At 34.0% G+C, this 21,075-nt stretch overlaps 2 protein-coding genes across 5 annotated transcripts in view; both read right to left on the bottom strand.

Annotated features, from left to right (window-relative positions):
- Window positions 1–5,426: 5,426 nt before the first annotated feature.
- LOC132034202 (protein WHAT'S THIS FACTOR 9, mitochondrial) lies at window positions 5,427–10,223 on the bottom strand. 4 transcript variants are annotated; one of them, XM_059424485.1, is made up of 4 exons: window positions 10,101–10,223; window positions 6,852–8,730; window positions 6,721–6,775; window positions 5,427–5,613 (listed from the first exon to the last, which is right to left on the bottom strand). In XM_059424485.1, exon 2 carries the CDS (start codon window positions 8,353–8,355, stop codon window positions 7,186–7,188), a length of 1,170 nt encoding a protein of 389 aa, XP_059280468.1. In that variant the 5' UTR covers window positions 8,356–8,730; window positions 10,101–10,223; the 3' UTR covers window positions 5,427–5,613; window positions 6,721–6,775; window positions 6,852–7,185. The 4 variants fall into 4 exon arrangements, with proteins under 4 accessions (XP_059280468.1, XP_059280466.1, XP_059280467.1 ...); XM_059424483.1 differs by adding an exon at window positions 8,974–9,189 and having other exon boundaries at window positions 6,721–8,730; window positions 10,101–10,210; XM_059424484.1 differs by adding an exon at window positions 8,978–9,189 and having other exon boundaries at window positions 6,721–8,730; window positions 10,101–10,210.
- Window positions 10,224–12,517: 2,294 nt separating this feature from the next.
- The window catches only part of LOC132034201 (ALBINO3-like protein 2, chloroplastic), a 30,597-nt gene continuing 22,039 nt past the window's right edge, over window positions 12,518–21,075 (bottom strand). The window contains exons 6-14 of the mRNA XM_059424481.1: window positions 20,183–20,242; window positions 19,522–19,587; window positions 16,157–16,204; window positions 15,159–15,335; window positions 15,012–15,067; window positions 14,804–14,921; window positions 14,420–14,509; window positions 13,058–13,167; window positions 12,518–12,925 (exon numbers count right to left, since the gene is read on the bottom strand). Coding sequence (XP_059280464.1) covers window positions 12,769–12,925; window positions 13,058–13,167; window positions 14,420–14,509; window positions 14,804–14,921; window positions 15,012–15,067; window positions 15,159–15,335; window positions 16,157–16,204; window positions 19,522–19,587; window positions 20,183–20,242 — 882 coding nt within the window. The 3' untranslated portion in view covers window positions 12,518–12,768. The remainder of the gene's footprint in view (window positions 12,926–13,057; window positions 13,168–14,419; window positions 14,510–14,803; window positions 14,922–15,011; window positions 15,068–15,158; window positions 15,336–16,156; window positions 16,205–19,521; window positions 19,588–20,182; window positions 20,243–21,075) is intronic.

Here is a 21,075-nt window from a genome sequence, read left to right as displayed (position 1 = left end):
ATACTTATAATATATAGTATATATATAACTTAAATATATATATATATATATATATATATATGTTTAAGTTATATATATATATATATTATAAGTATATTCTTAGTATATTTTAGTTATTTTTCAAGTATATAACTTTCTAGTTTTTAATTTAAGTATATTCTTAGTATATTTTAGGTATATTCCTAACTTTATAAAAGTAAAAATATGAACACAAGTAAATAGAAGAAAGCTCAATGAGCCATATATATTTTATTCATTCTTGGATAACATTTATTTGCAAGTTGTAGTTTTTTTAAACTTGCAAATAATACATGGCGTAAAGATAGAAATAGTAGAATAATAAAATCACCAATTTTGAACCATTTCGTTAATTTCCCCACATCATATTCGGTCATGGAAATATCTTCAAAGTCTTCCATTTGGTCCGGTCCACTAGCTATCAAATCTTCAATTTCTTCCTCTTCGCCTTCCTCCGCTTCTAGTTTTGGTTGCGTCTCCGATCTAATCCAATCGCGAATGCACTAGTACTTGCAATGATAATGAATGTCTATGGTCTCCAATTTCAATTTGCTGTCTTCCTGGCTAAAATGGGCTCTCCGAAGCTACACGGTTGATACTTGAACCGTAAGGATATCTCGAGCCATTCTTGAAGTATTGATAACTTTGCCTTGTACTTCTTCCACCATGCTAAGACGTCCAAGTCATCCAGTTCCTTGATATCCACAAATGCATTAAATAAAAGTTATATTCATCAAAGTTTTAGGACAAGAAGAAGTTGGGTGAATGTAAAACTTTAAACCCGATAAGCCTTTTTGCTACTCCGAGAAGTAGTAGGGCGCATAAAACGTTCTTCCAAACTAGAATAATTAAAACTTTTCTAAACTCATCATCAATAGCGAGTTCGCTTCAACTAAAGATGGTTGAACTCCCTCTTCAATTTCTAAAAACTTATAAATTTGACTAACCAAATTTTTATAGACACTTTTAAACAAGGATTTAAAAGAGAACCCAATATAAATAAAGTTGGGATGGGAAAAAATACTTCTAAATTTGATTATCATTTCAAAAATAGCCACTTGATACCGGGTTTATATTTATACTCTTGTAAAAAGCTATTTCCGCTAAGTAGGCTAAAATTCCGGTTACCGTGGGATAGAATTGTCTAGAAAAAGCAAGAGTTGCATTATAAAAATTTTCTAAGAGGTCAACACATTCTTTAACATCTTCCCAATGCGAATAATTTAACCAATCATCACTATCAGTATTATATTTGTTGTGGATTTGTTGTATGGAAATCCTATACTCATATGCTTGTTGTAGCATAATGTAAGTGTAGTTCCACCTAGTCTCAATTTCTACTTGAATTTTCTTAGGTCTAAGGTTATTTTCCACACAAGCATTCTTAAAATCTCTAATTCTTCCCCTATTAGCATTACAAAAAAGAACGCAACCGCATCTCTAACTTTTTTAATAGAATCATCAAAATACCAAGACCATCTTTAACAATTAAATTTAAAATGTGACAACTACATCTCACATGAAAAGTATTTTTTAGCAGAGGGTTTAATTCTCTCTTTAAAAGACCAATCGTCTTTGTATTATTAGAAGCATTATCTAACGCAATACAAAGTGTTTTTCTATAAATGTTAAAAAATCTCATAATAGTAGACATTGAATCCGCTAAAAATTTTCCATCGTGACGACCTTTTCCTTCATCATATAAAAAGCTATAATTCTTTTTTACATAACCCAGTTGTCATCAACCCAATGACATGTAATAGCAAAAAAAATCTAACTTGTTAAGACTAAGACCCAAATCAACAAGACAAACATTACAATTTAAAGAATTAAATACATGGCGCAAATAAAATCTATATTTTTTAAACAAATCTATAACATCGGCTCTACAAGTACTTCTTAGGAATACCCTCAAATAACGGATTATAAATAACGTTGAATGTAAGTAACAAACCCATACCGATGGAAAGGAAAATGGTAAACAATCATGCTACCATTTTAGCTATTTCTACACGCTCTTTTTTTTTTGTCATACTTAAAATTTCTACCTTCGTGGGTCTATCGTCATTTGAATCCCACATTTGAACCCGTTTTCGTTTGCTCCAAACATCCATATGTTTGGTTCATACGAGCATTTAGTTGTTCCACCATCCTTTTTTGCTTAAAACTAAATACTTGTCCACACATAGGTAGTCGATTGATTTTCCCTATTCTTAGTCATAAATTTCCAAACTTTGTTGGCCATTTGAGTTCTAGGCGGTTTGTCTTGTGTATGTGATTGTGCAAGATATGTATCTCCTATGGGATTTTCGGGGGGTTGTGTTTCATCATCATCATCTAAGTCTTCATTAAAAGTGTCGGTAAAATGTTATTGCATTGCCTCATGACCTAAAAGTGGATTATTTCCTTCAACATCAATACCTAAATTAGGTGTTTCTTCCACAAATGTTTCCTCATTAAGCCCACCTCTAACAATACCACTACTACTACCGGCACCACGTCTTAATCTCTTTGACATTATTAAATAGAATTAATTTAAATCACAATCAAATAAATTAAATTGCTAGAATTAAATTGTGAAAAATAAATTGCTAGAATTAAATTCGAAAAAATAAAGATAGAGTTGAACGAAGGTACCAAATTGCGGATTAATTTCCAACAAAGTGAAGGCGGCTAGAATTGCAAATCCACCAAAGCTACTTGATTGTTGCAAAATCACCAACTCCACCAACAATATTATAATTGCAAAATTAATAATTGAAACTATAATAAGACTTTGTAATATTTATTTGAGAGAGAAATATAAAGTGACTAATTATTGCAAAGTAACTATAATTGAGAGATTGAGATTTGAGAGAAAGAGAAGAGTGAATTGGTGTGAATTAAAATGAAAATGAAGAAGGGTTTATATAGGGGTGAGGGATGGGTTAAAGTGTTAAAAAAAAAAAAGTTTGAGGGGTTGGGGGGGCCAAAATTAAGTAAATGAGTTTACAACGGCTATTTAAATGGACCGTTGCCAACGGTCCAATTACTCCTCTCAAATTTAGCCCAACGGCTTTTTAAAAAAAAAAAGTTTTTTTTTTTTTAATTTAACCGGTCGGTTCAATTTAAAAAATGGGAACCGGACAGTTAAAGAATTAACGGTTAACCAATTTTCACCGTCCGGTCAGTGGAAGGTTTTAACCAGTTCCCTTGACGGGTTTAGTGATGGATAGTGAGAATGAGAGATCTTTGGTACCTAGTGACAGTTTCACGTTTCTGTTTTGTGTTTAAATTTGCATTATTGGTACTGTGTGTTTTTGGTAAGGTCTTTTTTGGCCTCGTAATTTGGAATTATTTCTCATATTCTTTGGTTTCTCTTCCTTTTTTCCCACTTTGTGTAATTGTGTCGTGTGATTTTAACCAACTCAAATAATGAAACAAAGTTCGGAATGACAACTCTGTCTCAATTTATGTTATATTCTTTCATTTTTTGTTAATACCAAATAAAGGACATATTTTTATATTTAGTAATTATTAAACTTTAAATATCAATTTTACGCTTTAATAAGATGATATATAGCCACACAAATATATATGACTCATTTTATATCACAAATTTCAAAATCTTTATTTTATTCTAAACTCCATGCCGATCAAACACCTTACCATATTGGGATGGACGGAGTAATGGGAGAAAAAAGGCTCTTTCTGTTTTCCCCTTTATGTTAAGCATATATGCTCTCCAATCGGAGTCAAATATAAATCGTAGCCTACCTCAAAGTTCTCGCCAAATGTTTTACCCTTCCAAAGTGCTTCCGAATGATCGAAGTCTAAGAAGCATAATTTTTATGTCAAAATACAAACCTAGGAATATTCAATAAACCGTAAAAGGATTCGGGTCAAAAAGTCAACCCAAAAACCCAAACACCGAAAGTCAAAAAGGATAAAATGGTAAATTATCGTGAAATTGAACTTCCTGTGACTTTTACTGACTCGAGTAGTAAATCAATGTCCACAAAAATAATAATGGGAAAAAGGTTTATAGCATCAATTCATGGTAAGTGGTATCATATGATTTATTTTCAAATTTTGAACATAATTTCATATAAACTTAAAACTCAAAATCTTAATACCACCTTGTTATACGCTTATTAGCGACTACGTTGACACGTATACCGTTATACTTTATCACCTTGTTATACGCTTATTAGCGACTACGTTGACACTTATACCATTATACTTTGCCCTTCTACTTTTGTTAATACTGAAAGTGAAAAAAGTTAGATTGTTCCATCTCTTTTGACTACTTATGTTTTGTCTGGTGGACTAAATGAATGAGATAAGCAAAACGAAAATGTTTGGTTCAATTGTTTTTCTATTTCTTTTCCTCATAAATAGAAAAAGTTGCAACATTAGTTCTTTCGAATACTTGAAAATCTTTCCCAAAATTAAGGATGCTTTTTCTTTTTCACTCACCTATTCTAAAGAAGGGGTGCCGGGATGGATTGGTGTGATTCCTCTACCCTAAGACACCATATGGGAAGGGTAGAATATACTCAGACCTTACCTCTATCTTTGCGGGGTAGGGAGGTTGTTTATGAATAGACCCTCGGCTCAAAAGAAACGTAGTCAATGCAGGATTGCAAGAAAAATAAGACAACAAAATATCAAGACACAGAACAAATGGAGTAACACATAATAATACACATATAAAGATAATGATCTACGCGACACCAAAATACTACTACTAAGAAGAGCAGATGGAAAGGCTTTTTGATGGATACAAATTTGCATATTTGCTTTGTAAATACCAAAGTTGAAAAGTACTTTGATATTGCTGGAGAAGAACTAATTTGTTTTTTCTGTACAGACAAATTTTAGCATTTTAAGAAAAGCTAATTTCAGTTTAAGTTCTTGAAAGGTAATTAGGCTAATTATCTCCCTCATTCCATCATGGAAACAAAGCAAACCAAACTGCAAAGTTGACACTTTTTGCAAATGAACATTTCAAGTTATAGCCTTTAGAAAATAGACCCATAACTGCGCAGATAAAAACTGGTCTGACAATTCTAGGCTGAATACATTACTAGCTCCTTAAACTTGCCAGCAAATTTTATTTTGTTTCTGACTACAGATGGCAATCCAAAAATGATCATATCATCTAAACGATCTAGAGCCCGTTTGGATTGGCTTATAAGTTGGCTTATAATTTGTTTTTTTTTTTTAGTGTTTGGTGGCCGAACTAGTAAAAATCATTTTGTGCTTAAAAATAAGCTCAAAAAAATAATCGACCCATTTAACAGTTTATCCTTTAAATCTAAAACAACTTATCTAAAAAAAAATAAGTTGGACTACCCAACTTATTTTTTCACCTTTATAAGGCTATAAACTTTAGCCTATAAGCCAATCCAAACGGGCTCCTAGTCCTTAAGCATCTCGAAAAGCTAGCCCAGATATAAAAACCAAATAACTCTATACAGATAGCTGAAACCAAAGATGGTGTTTCTATTCATCAAAACTGACTCCACGCTCTCAAGTTACTCGAGAAATAAGTACCAAAAAGAAATGGTGTCTCTTGAAATGTGCTCATCTTCTTCTTGCTCCTCTACTCCCCTGAGGTAACCAGAAATGATACAACCAAAATCACAACTTGTTAAAATAAGAAGCACACATTAGGGAGCTTATATATGGAATTTCATCATCAAATTAGTTGTACAAACGTTTTTGGTTCACTGAGATTCTTATTATTCTCTAAAAAGTAAAAACACGGCTAAGAGCATACCGATTAAAAGCCAATATATGAGATTAATGAAGAAGAAGCGGTTGTATATTGAAGTTAGGGAAGATCATGATACCAGAGGAACACTTGTCCAGTTATTCATGACTCTGAAATCAACCAAATCACTGAAAGTTCATACATCAGTTTTAAGGCCCTGTTTGGGAGTGCAGTAACTTTTAGATTAGTATTTTTTCTAACACTGGTATGACACTTTGATAAATGCATAACACTTCAACTTTAATATGCAAAATTCACCTCAAATGAAACTTAAACACACTAATGTGATAGTGAGCAAACGGTGTTGTGAAATGTGCTCAATTTTAGGCCCAAAAGCATTTTCAAAAGCTACAAAGCTGAGATTCCACAAACTAAAATAAATGTTGGCAAAAAACCTAAGAAGTCTTCTTAATACTGAAAGAACTTATATCTCAAATGCATCGTATTGTCAAATAGCCTAATTTAAGACATTCTTTGTTTGTTATTGAAGTTAAATATTCTTTGTTGATAGTAAGATTCAAAGTTAAAATCATTTCAAATCTCTTGAAATGTGTGTGGGGCTGGGAAGAGAAAGGTATAAAATATATTTCATTTTGGTTTCCAAATGATTAAGCATTCTAAACTTTGTTGTGTCCATTTCAGGGACATCTTAAAAGTTAGTATATTTTTCCACATTGCTCAGATTCATTCATGGGACCTGAAAATCTAAATTAATGAAAAAGAATGAATGATGCGCCACGGAGATAACTTGTCGACAACAGAGAAAGGAATAAATGATGTATCATGGACATAACTTGGTGACAACACTGACATAAACTATCACATACAATGTCTCATAGCATTCTCAAAGAACAACATGAGCACAGTATCTAAGAGAATCTCCAAGCCTTTAGAAACTAAAATTAGATAAATGAACTAACTCGCTAAAGGTAAACAACCCTTACCATCACATTTAGGTGACACCACCAAGTCAGTTGCTGCAACAGTTCCAGCTGAATACTTCTTAGAGAACAGAAGACCATCAAATAATAATCATTGAGAGTAATTCATGAAGGGAGTAAATTCACACGCTCACCTCATCTTTCAATTGCATTTGTTAATTCCCTCTCTTCTTGATCTAAAATGGCTGTCTTCTTTGATTTGTTCTGAATAACTAAGATAAGGACCCGATCACAAGCAAAGATTGGGGAGAACTTCCTCAACATATGAGAAATGAAAATCTCAAAGGTACAGCCAATCACCTCTCAGCTTCTAACTTTAATAGTACCTCTTAAAGGACCTCTATCTAATCTTATTCGTATATTATAAGCATATCCAATCTACTTCCACATGCCTCTAAGAACCATGATACATCCAATCACCTCTCAGCTTGTAACTTTAACATTAAATTCTTGAAGGACGACCTTTATCTAATTTGCTTCATGTTCTAAAAGCATACCAGAATCTGAGTCTATATCAGAGTACTCCTCTTCTGGACCTTGGTTAGTGTCTTTATATAACCCTCTACTACGATCTAGAAAACCTTGTTTCATCATGTTCGCAAATTTCTCCCTTATATGAACAACGGGATGCTTCTCAATCAGTTTATTGCGATCATAAGCCTCTCTAAGGACGATAGTCTGTGTGTCACCCTTCATAGAAAGGTAAAAAATCCCCGGATGCCGCTCAAAGACCTTTGTGAACTTCTGAGGAAATTGCAATGGCTTACGAAGATTGCTAACATTTTGCCTCTCTGTTTTCTTTTGTAAGGTGAGATGCAAAAGCTCATGAAACACTCCAACTATCCTCTTCTCTGACACATCTGTCCTTGGGTCCAAATGAGAGGCATCTACATAAGGAGAAGTATAAGGCAGCTTTTGCCATTCATCCAACCATTCCATGCATTTTCTCTTTAACCCGAAACCCCGGGTGAATCCAATAGGAAACATCAAGGTTCCGTTATCCTTTGCAGAATTTGCCTCCAAATGGGAAACAGCTAATTTGTTATCCCATGCTAAAAGCTTCAGACCAGCACGACCATCAGGAAGGTCCACCAACTTAAACAGCTCAGGATATTTTATTATCAATGAACTGCCACAATCATGTGGCAAGCCTAAATCCCATTTTAGCTGATCAACTGTCTGAAGAGGAAGCATCGTCTTGTTGGTCATCATCAAAAGCTTTCTCAACCTATTAATAATATCCGTGCTGCACTGGCGGAGAATATTAACTTCTTCATGATGAAACTCTAAGGCCTCGGGAGTTAATTTGAACCACGGAACAGGAGTGCCAGCACTATCAGGACAAGAAAATTCCTCAAAAATATTTGGGTATCGCCTAAGGAAAGTGGAGACTTTCAGGTCATGAGGGAGCCCAAGCTGCCCACGCTTGGTTTGGAGATGGTAAATAGGAAGACCAGAACTGGAATTTTTTGCAATGATCGAAACTAGTGTAGATCCCGCCTTTAGTTCTCTACTTCCAGCTACTACACCATCCAAGACTCTATCTTTAACCCATTTTAGCTTTACATTCACAAGAGTACGCTTCTGATGGTAATTCAATATCGAAACAGTGCAACCTTCTTTTACCCTCCTCAGCATTTCAGTACAAGGCTATCTTCCTTTTATCCACCCAAGTTATGCTAAAATCCTCTATATATAGAAGATTCTACCATCTGGAGAATAGATTAAAAATTCTTATCCAAATTAGAATCAATCGATCAAAGGGCCCTTAAAGATTACCGATTTCGCTTTCACCAATCTGGAAATCATCAAAGGCTTCTTTTCAAGTCCAACTGCTCCTCCACACTTTTCTTTGGACTGCTTAGACAATTTCGGGGTACAGAGTTGCCAGACGCTGGAAATAGTACAATCAGATGACTGATCACTCAACCACGAAATGTCCTGGAAGCCTGGAACTTCCCAAGTGAAAGAAAATATTTACTCTATGTCCTCTTTTTCCCTCCAAAAGTCAATCTGAAGTGAACAAAAAATAAGAAACACTTAGTCAAAAGTTAATTATGCTTAATAATTCTGAACTTGAAAAAGAAGAATAGTAGGAGCAGACCAAACTAATAGAATTCCACCAAATTAAAAGAAACCACCCAAATGTCATTTTCTTATTAACATCAATGCTAATTAATGCCACTAACAACTTTTCAAGCATCTTGGCGCTAATGAGAACTATATTGTGCTAAGATTGTGCAAACTGGATATGACATACTAGGAGAACCAGATAGTTGTCTGCTTTCATCTCCTCCGCTTCCCCTTGTCTACAACCCAACACATCCAAGTTTGTTCGTGCATATGGTTGTCCCCGCAACAGTCAGTTTTATGTTACAAATGCTTGTGACAAGCAAAACAAAGCAAACTTTCAAAGTTCATTTTGGCTCCACTTGAGAATCCCTAAGGCAGCTTTCATTGTGAGGCTAGCACCTAGCAGTTCAAGAAAAAACTTCAGTCTTGACAGATTCAAATATTGACACCTAATTCACTTTGTTGTTTGTGTACTACATGCTTCACCCAAAATTTCTATTTTTTTTCTTCTTCTACTTTTTTTATGATGGTGGTGTTGGGGGCCGCGCACCTAGACTAAACCTAACTTGCGCGGACTCTTCACTTTCGTTGCCGCACCCGTGTCGGGTTCTCCAAAAATGCACTACTTTTGGAGTATCCGACACGCACCCGACGATATTTTTGAAGAGTCCATGCAACATAGGACTAAACAGTGTTGTCTTTGTTTGATATCTAGGAGTAATGCCTTTTTCTACCTTTCCAGTACTAATTTTTGTATCATGGAATAAATAGACTACTCCCTCTCCCAAAATAAGTGTGCTACTCTCTATTTTAACTTGTGTCAACTTTCCTTGATGTAAAGTTTCTTCAGCTACAACATTCAATAATTCTACAGAAGGAATACCCCATTGACAAACTATTATTACATTAGAGAAGGTTCAAATTTTCGAAATGTTAATTTTTTTTTTACACTTTTAACCTCTTCGATTAATACAATAAAAAAGCATCTTTACCTATCTTTAAGCGTTTGGACACATAAAATTGGGGAAAAGAGGTGCAGTGTGCCTGCAATCATGTAAAACATAGCAATTGTATAGTTCTTCTCACATATCTGTTTTTCTAATCATCAAAAGTTACTGTGTTGGAGTGAGGTGCAGATTTCTATCTCCTAAGGACGTTGCAGATACACATAACTTGCCAGGAAAATAATAATTAAATACAGCCAATCCCTAGTCCAATGAGGGCTCTAAGCCTCAAGAAAGGAACAACCCAATGTCCATAGATGACATATATATATATACACACAAGGGAAGAAGAGCAAGTGGACTGACCTTGATTACCATTGAACCCAACACAGCTAGACCTCCTGAGAAGAATGACACCTCAGTGGCAATAGTCTCTTTTTCTTTTAGGCCAAATCAACTAGTGTGGTAGATGGGTAAAGCCAATATATATCAAAACATATTACTTTGCTTGTTAGCTGCGATACATTTTTATATTAAGAAATAATTTAATTTGATTTTTCTTTTCTTAATGAAATAATTTGTAACCATACAAGTATATATGATTTGTTTTAGAATGCAAGTCTGGAAAATATTTTTTTTTAAAATTTCGTGTCTAGTTAAAACTATATCACATAAATTGAGACGGAGGGACTATTAGTCCCTTATTTCACTTTTAGTTGTTCACTATATTAAAATAAATTTTTAATTTTACTTGTTCATTTTAAGATATCAAGAGAGTTTTTTAATATATTTTATTCTTAACATTAATTACCCATTCTTCAAATACACAATTAATATGAATGATACGATAAAATATGTATTTTATTTATTATTTTTTAAGAAGAGTACAAAGATAATTTTAGATAAGTAAAAGTAAACTGAGGAAATCGTTGGATGAGTGGATACTGGATAGTAGATGATCATAAGAAAAAAATAGAAAACCAAAACATAATGATAGTGGGGAAGTTCACAAATAGCCAATTTCAGGACTCCTGTTTAAGGCATAGCCGAGGTTTTGTAAATTTTTTAAATTTAGCCATTTTAAAAGTAACTTCAAACGTGCAAGTTTGAAGTTTTAAAAACTTTAGTACACGTCTAAAGTTTGGTTTACCAAAATCTAATTTCAAATATGTCTGCAGTTTGGCATGGCTATCGCAAACTTCAAACACGTATTCTGAAGTTTGAACTACGAAACCTAATTTCAAACTCAAAGACATTAATACTATGCGACTGAAAGTCGTTTATATAACGGATCTTCATCCCTACCAATGTTTTCAATTTTTCCAACAACAACCTGATTTACACTCGCTTTCACATTCGACATTCAAGATCCACTAGTTTGTAACAATGGTAATTTTCAGATGATGCTTTCATTTAATTCTCCAAGCTTGTACATAGGAGCTGCTAGAACAATTTCTTTTATAATTTTGATAGGCTTAATTTCATGAAATGTTTTTCATTTATTTACGACCATGTTAAGAGGCCTATTAGCTGCATGAAGAGGTGTATATATATAAAGCTTCTCCCTGATTTCTCAGTTTCCTCTCTTTCTTCTAACGCCTCATTATTATATGTTATATTTTCCCAAGCTCCATCTACATTCAAGAGGATACATTCACTCATTAAATGATTATTCTTTGTTTACAAGGGGTTCTGCGATCATCTTGTTATATTGACAGTCTATGTAGTACTGATCTGGATGAAATATCTGCTCTCAATTTTTTTCTTTGCATCAGCATTTTAAAATCAAAGAGTTGGATTCACTCAACTACTTTCTTGGGATAGAAGCTTTGTTTACGTCTTGTGGTATATTACTTCACCAAAAAAAGTTGTACAAGATTTGTTGAACGAATATCTTTATGATATTTGCACTCATGTCTGCTGTCATATTGAATTAATGTAACGATAAAAAATATAAAGGTGATTCCTTGCCCAAATGGGGTAAGTTAATAATTACAAATCGTGTATTAGCTTGATGTTCATAGTATAGTGGGGTGAGTTATGTTTGGTTCAGATGGTTGAGTCTTCAGGCCTCATAAATAGGTGAGATCATAAATTTTTTGTACATATCTTTTCATTTATTCATTTAACTCCTCAATAATATCTCTATGTTCTCTCTTGCGTCGACTTATACAGAAAGCCTCCCAGTAAATTTTTAATTGCTTTTAGTCTTATCTTAGAAATATTTGGTTACGCTTTGTTTCTTACCAAATTAGTCTTGGAATTTGGATTTCAATCTCAAAAGTATGCATGACGAGACCAACTTGTACAGCCATTTTTTATTTTTAATTCTTTCTCCTAATTTTCTCTTTGTTTCTCTCCCAGAATATTTTCTTCCACCCTTTTCACGGCAACCTCTGCCTTTTCTCTTTTCTTTTCCTTTTCATTTTCGTTCTTTCCTTCTTCCACACATAAGTTCAACCATGTTTAGATTAAATTGAAGTAAGTCAAGTTGATGATTCTTGCTTCTTGTACTTCATCATTTTTTACCACTATATACCTCTGCATTAGGCACCACTTAAGTCTTAACCAACTTTTTCAAAACACAACATAAAAGGAAAGGAACTCGTCATAGTTTTTAAACTTGAACAAGGTAGTTCAAAGATGTTCTTGATAAACACTTGAATAATTACTGAGTTACGGTAAAAAGAGTGATTCACCAACTTGTCCAACCACACAATTTGAAATGAACATACACGAATTTTTCTTTTACCAGATCCTAAAAGAAAAAAAATCCTCCATGGTATCTCAAGAAAAAGAATTGATATCTATCAAAAAGATTTTGTACAGATTCTGTTTACGCCATCAATTTAAGATCTGGACTCTTACAAAAACCTTATTACATCATTGGCCTATCAAAATTTCTTAGCAGAAAGAATGGTGCCTACAAAATTTTAGAGACACGATTATTTTCACTATGATACAATTAAATAACAAACTACAAGACAATAGGAAACAGAAAGGGTTAAAAAAGCACAAAATGCGTTCAGAAAAGTCAGTAATCTCCTCTTCTACTAGTGACAAGGTCACTAGTGATATCATCCTCTTCATTTTCGCACTGTTGCAGAAATTCTCTGTAAGACTCATCATAAGCCGTAGCCTTTTGCAGATAATTAATCGCATCGCTCTTGCGACCAACATTCATTAACGCACTGGGAAAAAAACATGTACTAGTTTAATCAATTGTAGAATTGGAATAAACATGAGGTCTTTTAGAACTTGCCTAGCTAGGTGGAACTTCAAGAAGATAAACCATGTATCAAGAATCAAAACAAAAACTTTACCTTGACAGTAGTACTAATCCATCATAGTAATGGGCCTTGCTCTTTGGATCCTCTGGCTCTTTCAAAGTGCCTATTCGTTCCAGGTGTACAAGTCCATCTTCCATCTTACCCTATAAGAGAAAATGAAAGGTGCAATATCACTATCCAGTATATAACTTTCTTCACAAACAAGCAGTACTGAGTCGAACTATCCAAGATTTCAGGCTTGGTTCAAGAAAGGAGCGGCCTTGAGATTTCTGACACTGACCAAGCCCAAAAATATGGCAAAGTCAAGCTTAAAACACCAGAATAAAGGAAGAAGCTGGGTCCAACTTAGCTCTGCTGAGAGAGCAACTTAGACAGTCATCATATTTAGAGGGAATAAACTTGTCTACAATCATTAATATGAAGATTCCAGAATCAGAAAAGGAAAAAGAAGAGGAATTGAATACTATATTGAGCACTATTCTAGAGGTGTCAGCATACTTTCAGCTTCGTCTACCATCCATACAAACTCCAGGCTCTGAGAAATCAGCCTACAACCAATCCACCTTCATATAACTTGTTTGGTTCAATCTCAGTTCAAGTCCAACATGAGGAATGAGAAAAGAAAGAGAGTGAGGCTATAGCTAATTTGGAATGGTGAAAAACAGTAAAGAGAGAAAATATGCAATGGCTAGGATTTCCTTCAATAAATGGACAAGGCAGAAATACAGAGAGGAGGCGTAATCAGTTTGTCCACAACATGGAGAGGAGATGGGGAAGAGCAGCTAGGAATTGGGGGAAGTCTGGTTGCTTCTTCACTGTCATTATATAGAAGAGCAGCAATCAGCAGGCCATTAGGGGCATGTGGGGTCCTAAGAATAAAACATATCTACGAACGGAAGATGAGTGATCGAATCATCAGTGTTATTCAGATTTATATGGACATTAAAGCAAAGATAAATGATAAAAATAACAAGCTAAATGTACTTCAAACATACTGTAGATGACTGAGGAATTTCACAAAAACGTTTTAATAAAAAAGAGAACTAAGATGAAATTTCTAGCATCTACAACTCCAGAGAAAAAGGAAGAGGGAGATATTGTACAGAAGCCTTTTCTTGTCTGAAAATCCATTAAATTTTTTACCACAATACAATTTCAATAGTTCAACCCACTACAAGTACCCAAAATAAATCCCCTACATACATGGTTTCTCTATCTCCGTCACTCTGCCATGTCACATGGAATCATGTAAATGGTGCAAGGTATGCAATAGACTACAATTCTTATTGATTTATGTCAAGTAAATATGGGTCCAAGATGAGCTTTAATGGAGCGGTTGAGGAGTAGTTGTATTATTAAGTCAATCATCAAGCCAAGTTCTCAAATCACCATTACCTGTCGTATATAGGCAACACCTGCCCATTGAGATGATAGAATCAGCAGATCCACATCCTCAATTTCCATTTGGTTCTCCTTTATCAGAAGCTGAACTTGCAGAAATTGACTTTAATCAGTAACAAATCAAGTCTGCAGGATTCTAGCAGCCAGATTAAGTTCACTTAGAATTATGAAGTTTTCTGCAGAGTAAACTGCATACTACATAAACTTTTAAAGGTCACAAAATATAGAAACGTAGATTTGGGCCTTCCCAAATTCAGTCACCCTTTCTATGAACTGAAAACATTTTCAGGAAATTCTTAATCCACAAAAGCAAACTGATATTTATTCACTCAAGAGATCAGTAAACTCAAACTGAAATGTGAGACTTCAGGCTCAAACCTTAGCAATAGCACGTTCCAGGTATTCAGTAGCTTCTGGTAAGGAACCATCTTGCAACAGTGTCTGGCCAATAATAAGCAAAGCTTGAACATTCTCGGGATCCTTGGTAAGAGCCAGTCTGTAAACATACATTAAAATGTGGATGCTACAGTGAAGAAAGAAAAGAAATGAACCGTTGAGGATTGCTTTTATTTATGGAGAGACCTACCGTAGAGAGGACATAGCTTCAGCTTTACGTCCTCCTGCTAAGAGTTTGATTGAAAGCTGATGAATTTTCAATAAACTAAGATTTAGACAGCAGCAAGAACGATTCAATATTTCAAGTCAACATTAGGAAAAGAAAATAGTTACTCACATTAACCAATTCACGAGGTGATAGGTTCTGGACAGATATTTTGCGCTGACTTTTTGATGGATCTATTTTGATTTCTCCAGGATTACCTAACTCTTTCTGGTGTGCAGCTGCTAATTGAGGATCCTTCTGAGGTAGCCCCAGTTTTTTGCGAACATCTGGATGGTTTAGAGATAGTTGCTGTATATAAAAAAGTAATGAGCTCTAAAAGGGGAGGAAAGAGAAAAGAGGGGGAGAGGGATTCATCAACCAATATTTGATTGGATCTCTAATCTAGTTCATTCCTTCCCATGACAATAACTAGAATGGAAAAAAGGGGAATGTCAACTCATCCGAAAAAAAAAGCTTAATTTTTCCATTATTCACCACTCTCATTGATTTCATGAAGACGTGCAAAGTGCAACCTTAAGAAGCAACATTTTTCAGTGACAGCTAGTGGACCAGGAAAAATTTACAAACTTAGAATACACCTGCTATGTACGATCTGCTGGACCAACTGAGTCTAGAGGGAGCGAAAGCGAGAACAAGAGATCATAGACATTTTCCAAGGGACGTTTGAAGAAATTTCCATCTTCATTATCTAGTAGTTGATCTATCACTCTCTCTTTCCACTTTAGAAGCGCCAAGCAGACTGTCTAGAGGGAGTGAAAGCGAGAAAAAAGAGGAGATCATAGACATTTTCCAAGGAAAGAGAAGAAAATTTCCAGCTTCATTATCTAGTAGTTCATCTACCATGCTCTCTTTCAAAGTTAGGAGGAGGCTCCAGACACTTTGGATGGATCATGCAAATTTGAAACTTGATGCCTTTTTGTGCAATAAAACCTCCTGGCTTCCAATGCATAATATAAGAGGCGACTACAATTCTTTTTTTTTGATAAGGTAAGAGGTTACTACAACTTCCTAACAATAACAGATTATTTTAGCATTTATCTGCACCCCAGTCAAGCAAGAAAATAAAGTTGGGATGAGGAGTCTCAGGAAGAATACTTCAAAAGAGATACCTGAACAACAGTCATTGAACTATTGGTAAGCCAATAGACTAAACTCCCCTGAAAAGTAGACAAATGAATAAAAACTTCATGTCATGCACACAACTCTTTGTCCGGCATATCAAGATAAAAGGGCAAGCGAATGAGTCAGAAAGATAATGAAATTTGTTTTACGTTGCAACCCCTCTCCAACCCAACACCGAAATTTATTTATAAAAAACAAAAGTAAAAGTTAGTGACCCATTAATGTTAGCATCTATTTCACTACTAGTTACTTGAGGCCCAGGCTTAACTCAAGATATAAAGGTAGTCATATTTCAATTAGAAAAGTATAATTTATTACTCCCTCTATCCCAAAAAGATTGTCCTCTTTTGACTTGGCACAAAGTTTAAGAAATAAAGGAAGACTTTTGAAATGTGTGGTCCAAAACAAGCCACATCGCATAAAGTTAAAGGGTTTCTAAATATAGAAAGGGGACAATCTTTTTGGGACAGATTAAAAAGGAAAGAAGGACAATCTTTTTGGGACAGAGGGAGTACATGTTTTCTTACTGCATAATTAACAATTCAGTGGCACATTAAATATGTATTGTTGATAAGTCTGCATTATTATTAATGTTCTTTAGTCAACTAATTAGATAATTTTTAAACAAAAAATTAATTATGAGGAAGGAAGTTTAGCAGAAAAATCATCAAATACTAAGGGGGCACAAGCGACTCGGCATTCTGTAAAGTAACATAATTTAAATTATGTAAAATAATACAACTCGGTGAAAATCATAAATTGAAATATATTGACATTTTTATGAATTTTTGAGCATATAAATTTTGTATAGATAGATAGAAATAGATTTTTTTTAGTACTATTAAGTTTTAATTTCACTCATAATATTTCATGTAACAAGAGTTTATGCTAGCTAAATGTGGTGATTTAAGCTTAGTTTTTGACGAAATTAAGGGAAAAAATTAAATTCATTAAATGACCATCAAGAATCAATTTAGTTCTTCATATATAGATTATGCTTAAAACTATTTCTTCTAAGTTAATATTGCAATTTATAGTACTTTTTGTATTTTTAATATCTAAATTTAATTTAAAATATTAAGTTGATCTAATTCAATTTAGCTTCATAATTTAGTCAAATACTCTGGCGAAATAAAAAATGTCACATAAATTAAAACCATGGCAAGAGTAATTAGTAAGATCTAATAAATGCTCCGGTTGAAAACGATAATATGGCTCCATAATTGCCTAAATTTTACTACATAATATGTATGACAACAAATAATGTAAAGGGTAATTTAGTAATCCTTTATGTCCATATTATATGGTGTTTTAGCTAGTGCTAGAAAGTAAGAAGCGTTTTACTAAATTACCTTAGTTAAATAGTACCAACTTAATATGATTTTTTGGTTATGTATAAATTCACTTATCTAAATAATAGGAAATTTAGTAAAAAAAACTATTAATACCTACTCAATTATATATATAAAAAATTATTCGAATTAAATATAAAAGCTAAAATACAATATAATATGAACCGAAGGAAGTAAAGAACAAGAAAAAATTCACAAAAAGTTATTACAATTCAATATACACCAATTACATAAGCCCACATAAAAATTTACTTAAAGAATGAGTCCAAAAATGAGATCAGGCAAAAGACAAAACAAAGCCACATGTAACAACACCATAGGAGTAAAATTTCTATGAGGACTACAAAAGCACCCTCTTATATATAGTAGTAATACTATGAGGACTACAAAAGCACCCTCTTATATATAGTAGTAATACGCCAATTTCATAAGCCCACATAAAATTTTACTTAAGATAAAGAATGAGTCCAAAAAATGAGATTAGGCAAAAGACAAAACAAAGCCACATGTAACAACACTATAGCAGTAAATGTTTTGTGAGGACTACAAAAGCACCTCATTCCCTCTTGTATATAGTATGTAGTAAAGTAATACATAGTAATAATACACCAATTACATAAGCCCACATAAAATTTAACTTAAGATAAAGAATGAGTCCAAAAAATGAGATTAGGCAAAACACAATACAAAGCCACATGTAACAACACCATAGGAGTAAAATTTTTGTGAGGACTACAGAAGCACCTCACACCCTCTTATATATAATAGTAATTTGTATGTGATCAGTCCATCGCAGCCGCCAATTTTTTCACATAAGCCTCCAGTACCACAGAAACTAAATCTAATTCCTCCATCAATCATCAACTTCAAAAGAAACAGGGGCATTTTTTATTTTTTTTTAAGAAGGTAACATATTTGTATATACTATATAAAGCCTAATTACAGATTACAAAAGTGTACGCATATGATCCTGTGTCATCTCAAAAAGATTCTAATACATCAGAGATTAATTCATTATCTTCTAAACCTATTCCTTTACACCAAAAGTAGAACAACCCTAAACACTTCATTTTAATCTTCTGGAAATGGTGGGCTTTCCCTTCTGTCAAATTTTATATTGTACATTGAGGGAGTTGTCGGGTCATATTTCACATGGCAACTCATTACCTCCCACAGCATCAGCTTTCACTGATTTCAAACAACCATTAGAATGTGCCACTTGTTCACCACCATATCAATTACATCAATTGCATCTCTTATACCTAGTACAGTCCATCTCTGAGGCTATAAAAGAGAAAGATTTGCAAGAGAAGCTAACCCTATCAAACAAAAACATTCAACCATGAAATACTACTTACAATCCATCCAATCATGAAATACTACTTACAATCCATCCAAAGCATCCATAAAGCTGCAAATTACAATGATAAAAATCTCCAACAGTGACTGTCCAGAAAGCCTAAGGACACATATTCAAGCTAGACATGATGCAGACTACCTAGAAAAGAAAGAACATCCCTACTATCCCAATTCATAGCTCTAACATGACGAGTTGGTCCTTACCATCTAATAGTTGTTATAACACGGGTAATGAGATACTCGGATCAAAAGCAGAAAAACCAGTATATTTACAATACCAAAAGCTTTTTTCCTTATATGGAGGAAATATTTGTAAGATAAGAGGGGGTCATAAAGAACGGAGGTAAAAGTTAAAGTGTGCCTCCATTTACAACCTTCAAGAAAACAATGATTCCAGCTATTGTGGAGACCAATAAATTGACAGGACTAAAACAAAAGGTTTCCAGGGATACCAAACCAAACAGTTCAAAGATGACAAAAAGAATCAATTTCCTTCTTCCAGTTAACTTAGAATTGGGCCACAAAGCTCAAAGTAATAAGGAAAATATGGGATGCCAGGTTCATATTTTATTGCAAAAGAATGACATAAAAATGGACAAATCTTACAGCACATAAAATTTTGTAATCACATGGTTGATTACCTGTGGCATATTGAATGTAATAAACAAAAGGGGTAATGTCAGGACCTCCAAGTACATCTTGTAGTACTGTAACAAAAAAGGCAATTGTTAGACTTACATCTCAAAGTTATCATCAATAACGCAGAAAATGCATCACGACGCCGGGAGCTAAAGTTTCAAAAGTTTAACTTTGCGTATTTTTCTGCAGCTACAAGATGCTAAAGCTGCGGTAAAATAGCTGAAATCTATCAAAAGCTGCAGTGATACTTGTCACAGAAAAAAAATCCAAACCCAAGAAATTTGTTTGCCTAATAAACTCTTAGACAAAATCAATAATCTTAACATCTAGTCTACAAGTCTAATCAATAATCTTAACATCTAGTCAACAAGTCTAATCAAAAAAAAAAAAAAAAAAACTTCGAAATTCTATACTTTGATCCTCATGCTCCGAAACTGGGTATATTTTTATTCTTATTGGAAAGGAGGATAGAATCTTTTAGATTTTTTTAAATTTGTAGGAATGACTATGGTAATAAGATAATCCATAAATATAAGATGTACCTCTACAATGTTGTTTGAATAGAGATTGGGCCAGTTGCTTTATTACGCAGCACAATGACGAAAATCACTTCTAGATTAAAGTATGCCGATATGTCAAATAAATTTCTGACAGATTACTGACCTTGGCCATTATTCCCAGGAATCCACTCATTTTTCCAACTGAAGATTTCTGAAAGGATACCTGAAGTAATAGGAAGAGAAGATATCAACTCTATCAAAAAGCTCAGAGACAAAACACCTCGAATATCACTTGCATAGAAACTAGACCAAGCTCACTGTATATTCAAATACACTCGACATTCTCAACATAATCAATTTTGAGAAAGTGTTGCTGCGAAACTTGTTTTCCCCCCTTTCATTTCCTTTTTATTTCCAAGACAAAAGTTTGTAAAAGTCGTTTGGTGCGTAAGGGCAGGAGAAATTTTAGGAAAACCTTCTTTTAAGTGTAACCCCTAGATAAGCCAAATGATGTTTTTCTTTCTTGTTTATTTATATTTTTTATTAGGAGTAGATAACACTATCTGGTGTAGCTAACACCAATCCATGTTTTTCAAATTTCAAGAACACATGAGTTACTTCCCATTAAGTGAAGTCTCCTATTGGATTCTCTAACATTCTGCATCACATTTGGAAAGACCGAGCTTTACGAAGCAGGTCTTATAAGTTAACTGAATATAGATGGCAGGACCATCCACCAATAGATTATTTTTCCTTCCAAATAATCTATGAAGGGGCAAGGAAGAAGCAGCAGCAACGACATACGGTGGGCGTCTGGGAGGGTAGAGTGTTCGCAGACCTTACCCCTACCTTGTGACGGGTAGAGAGGATGTTTCCGATAGACCCACGGCTCAAAGAAAGATGAAAAAGCATCAATAATAATAAACAATAATAATAAGCCGTAATAGCAGCAATTTAATAAGATAACAGAGTGAAAGAAACAATCAGATACTAATATTCCTAGTACGGAAAAGCATCGTGCGCAACCCACTAACCCTCTATATTGATACTCGATCT

This window comes from Lycium ferocissimum, chromosome 10, assembly GCF_029784015.1.
Source record: "Lycium ferocissimum isolate CSIRO_LF1 chromosome 10, AGI_CSIRO_Lferr_CH_V1, whole genome shotgun sequence".
Classification (NCBI taxonomy): Eukaryota; Viridiplantae; Streptophyta; class Magnoliopsida; order Solanales; family Solanaceae; genus Lycium; species Lycium ferocissimum.
This window is presented reverse-complemented; position numbering and strand designations above follow the sequence as displayed.

Bases quoted from the DNA above. Each gene is read 5' to 3' on its own strand.
- LOC132034202 (XM_059424482.1), bottom strand. From the start codon at position 8,355: ATGCTGAGGAGGGTAAAAGAAGGTTGCACTGTTTCGATATTGAATTAC.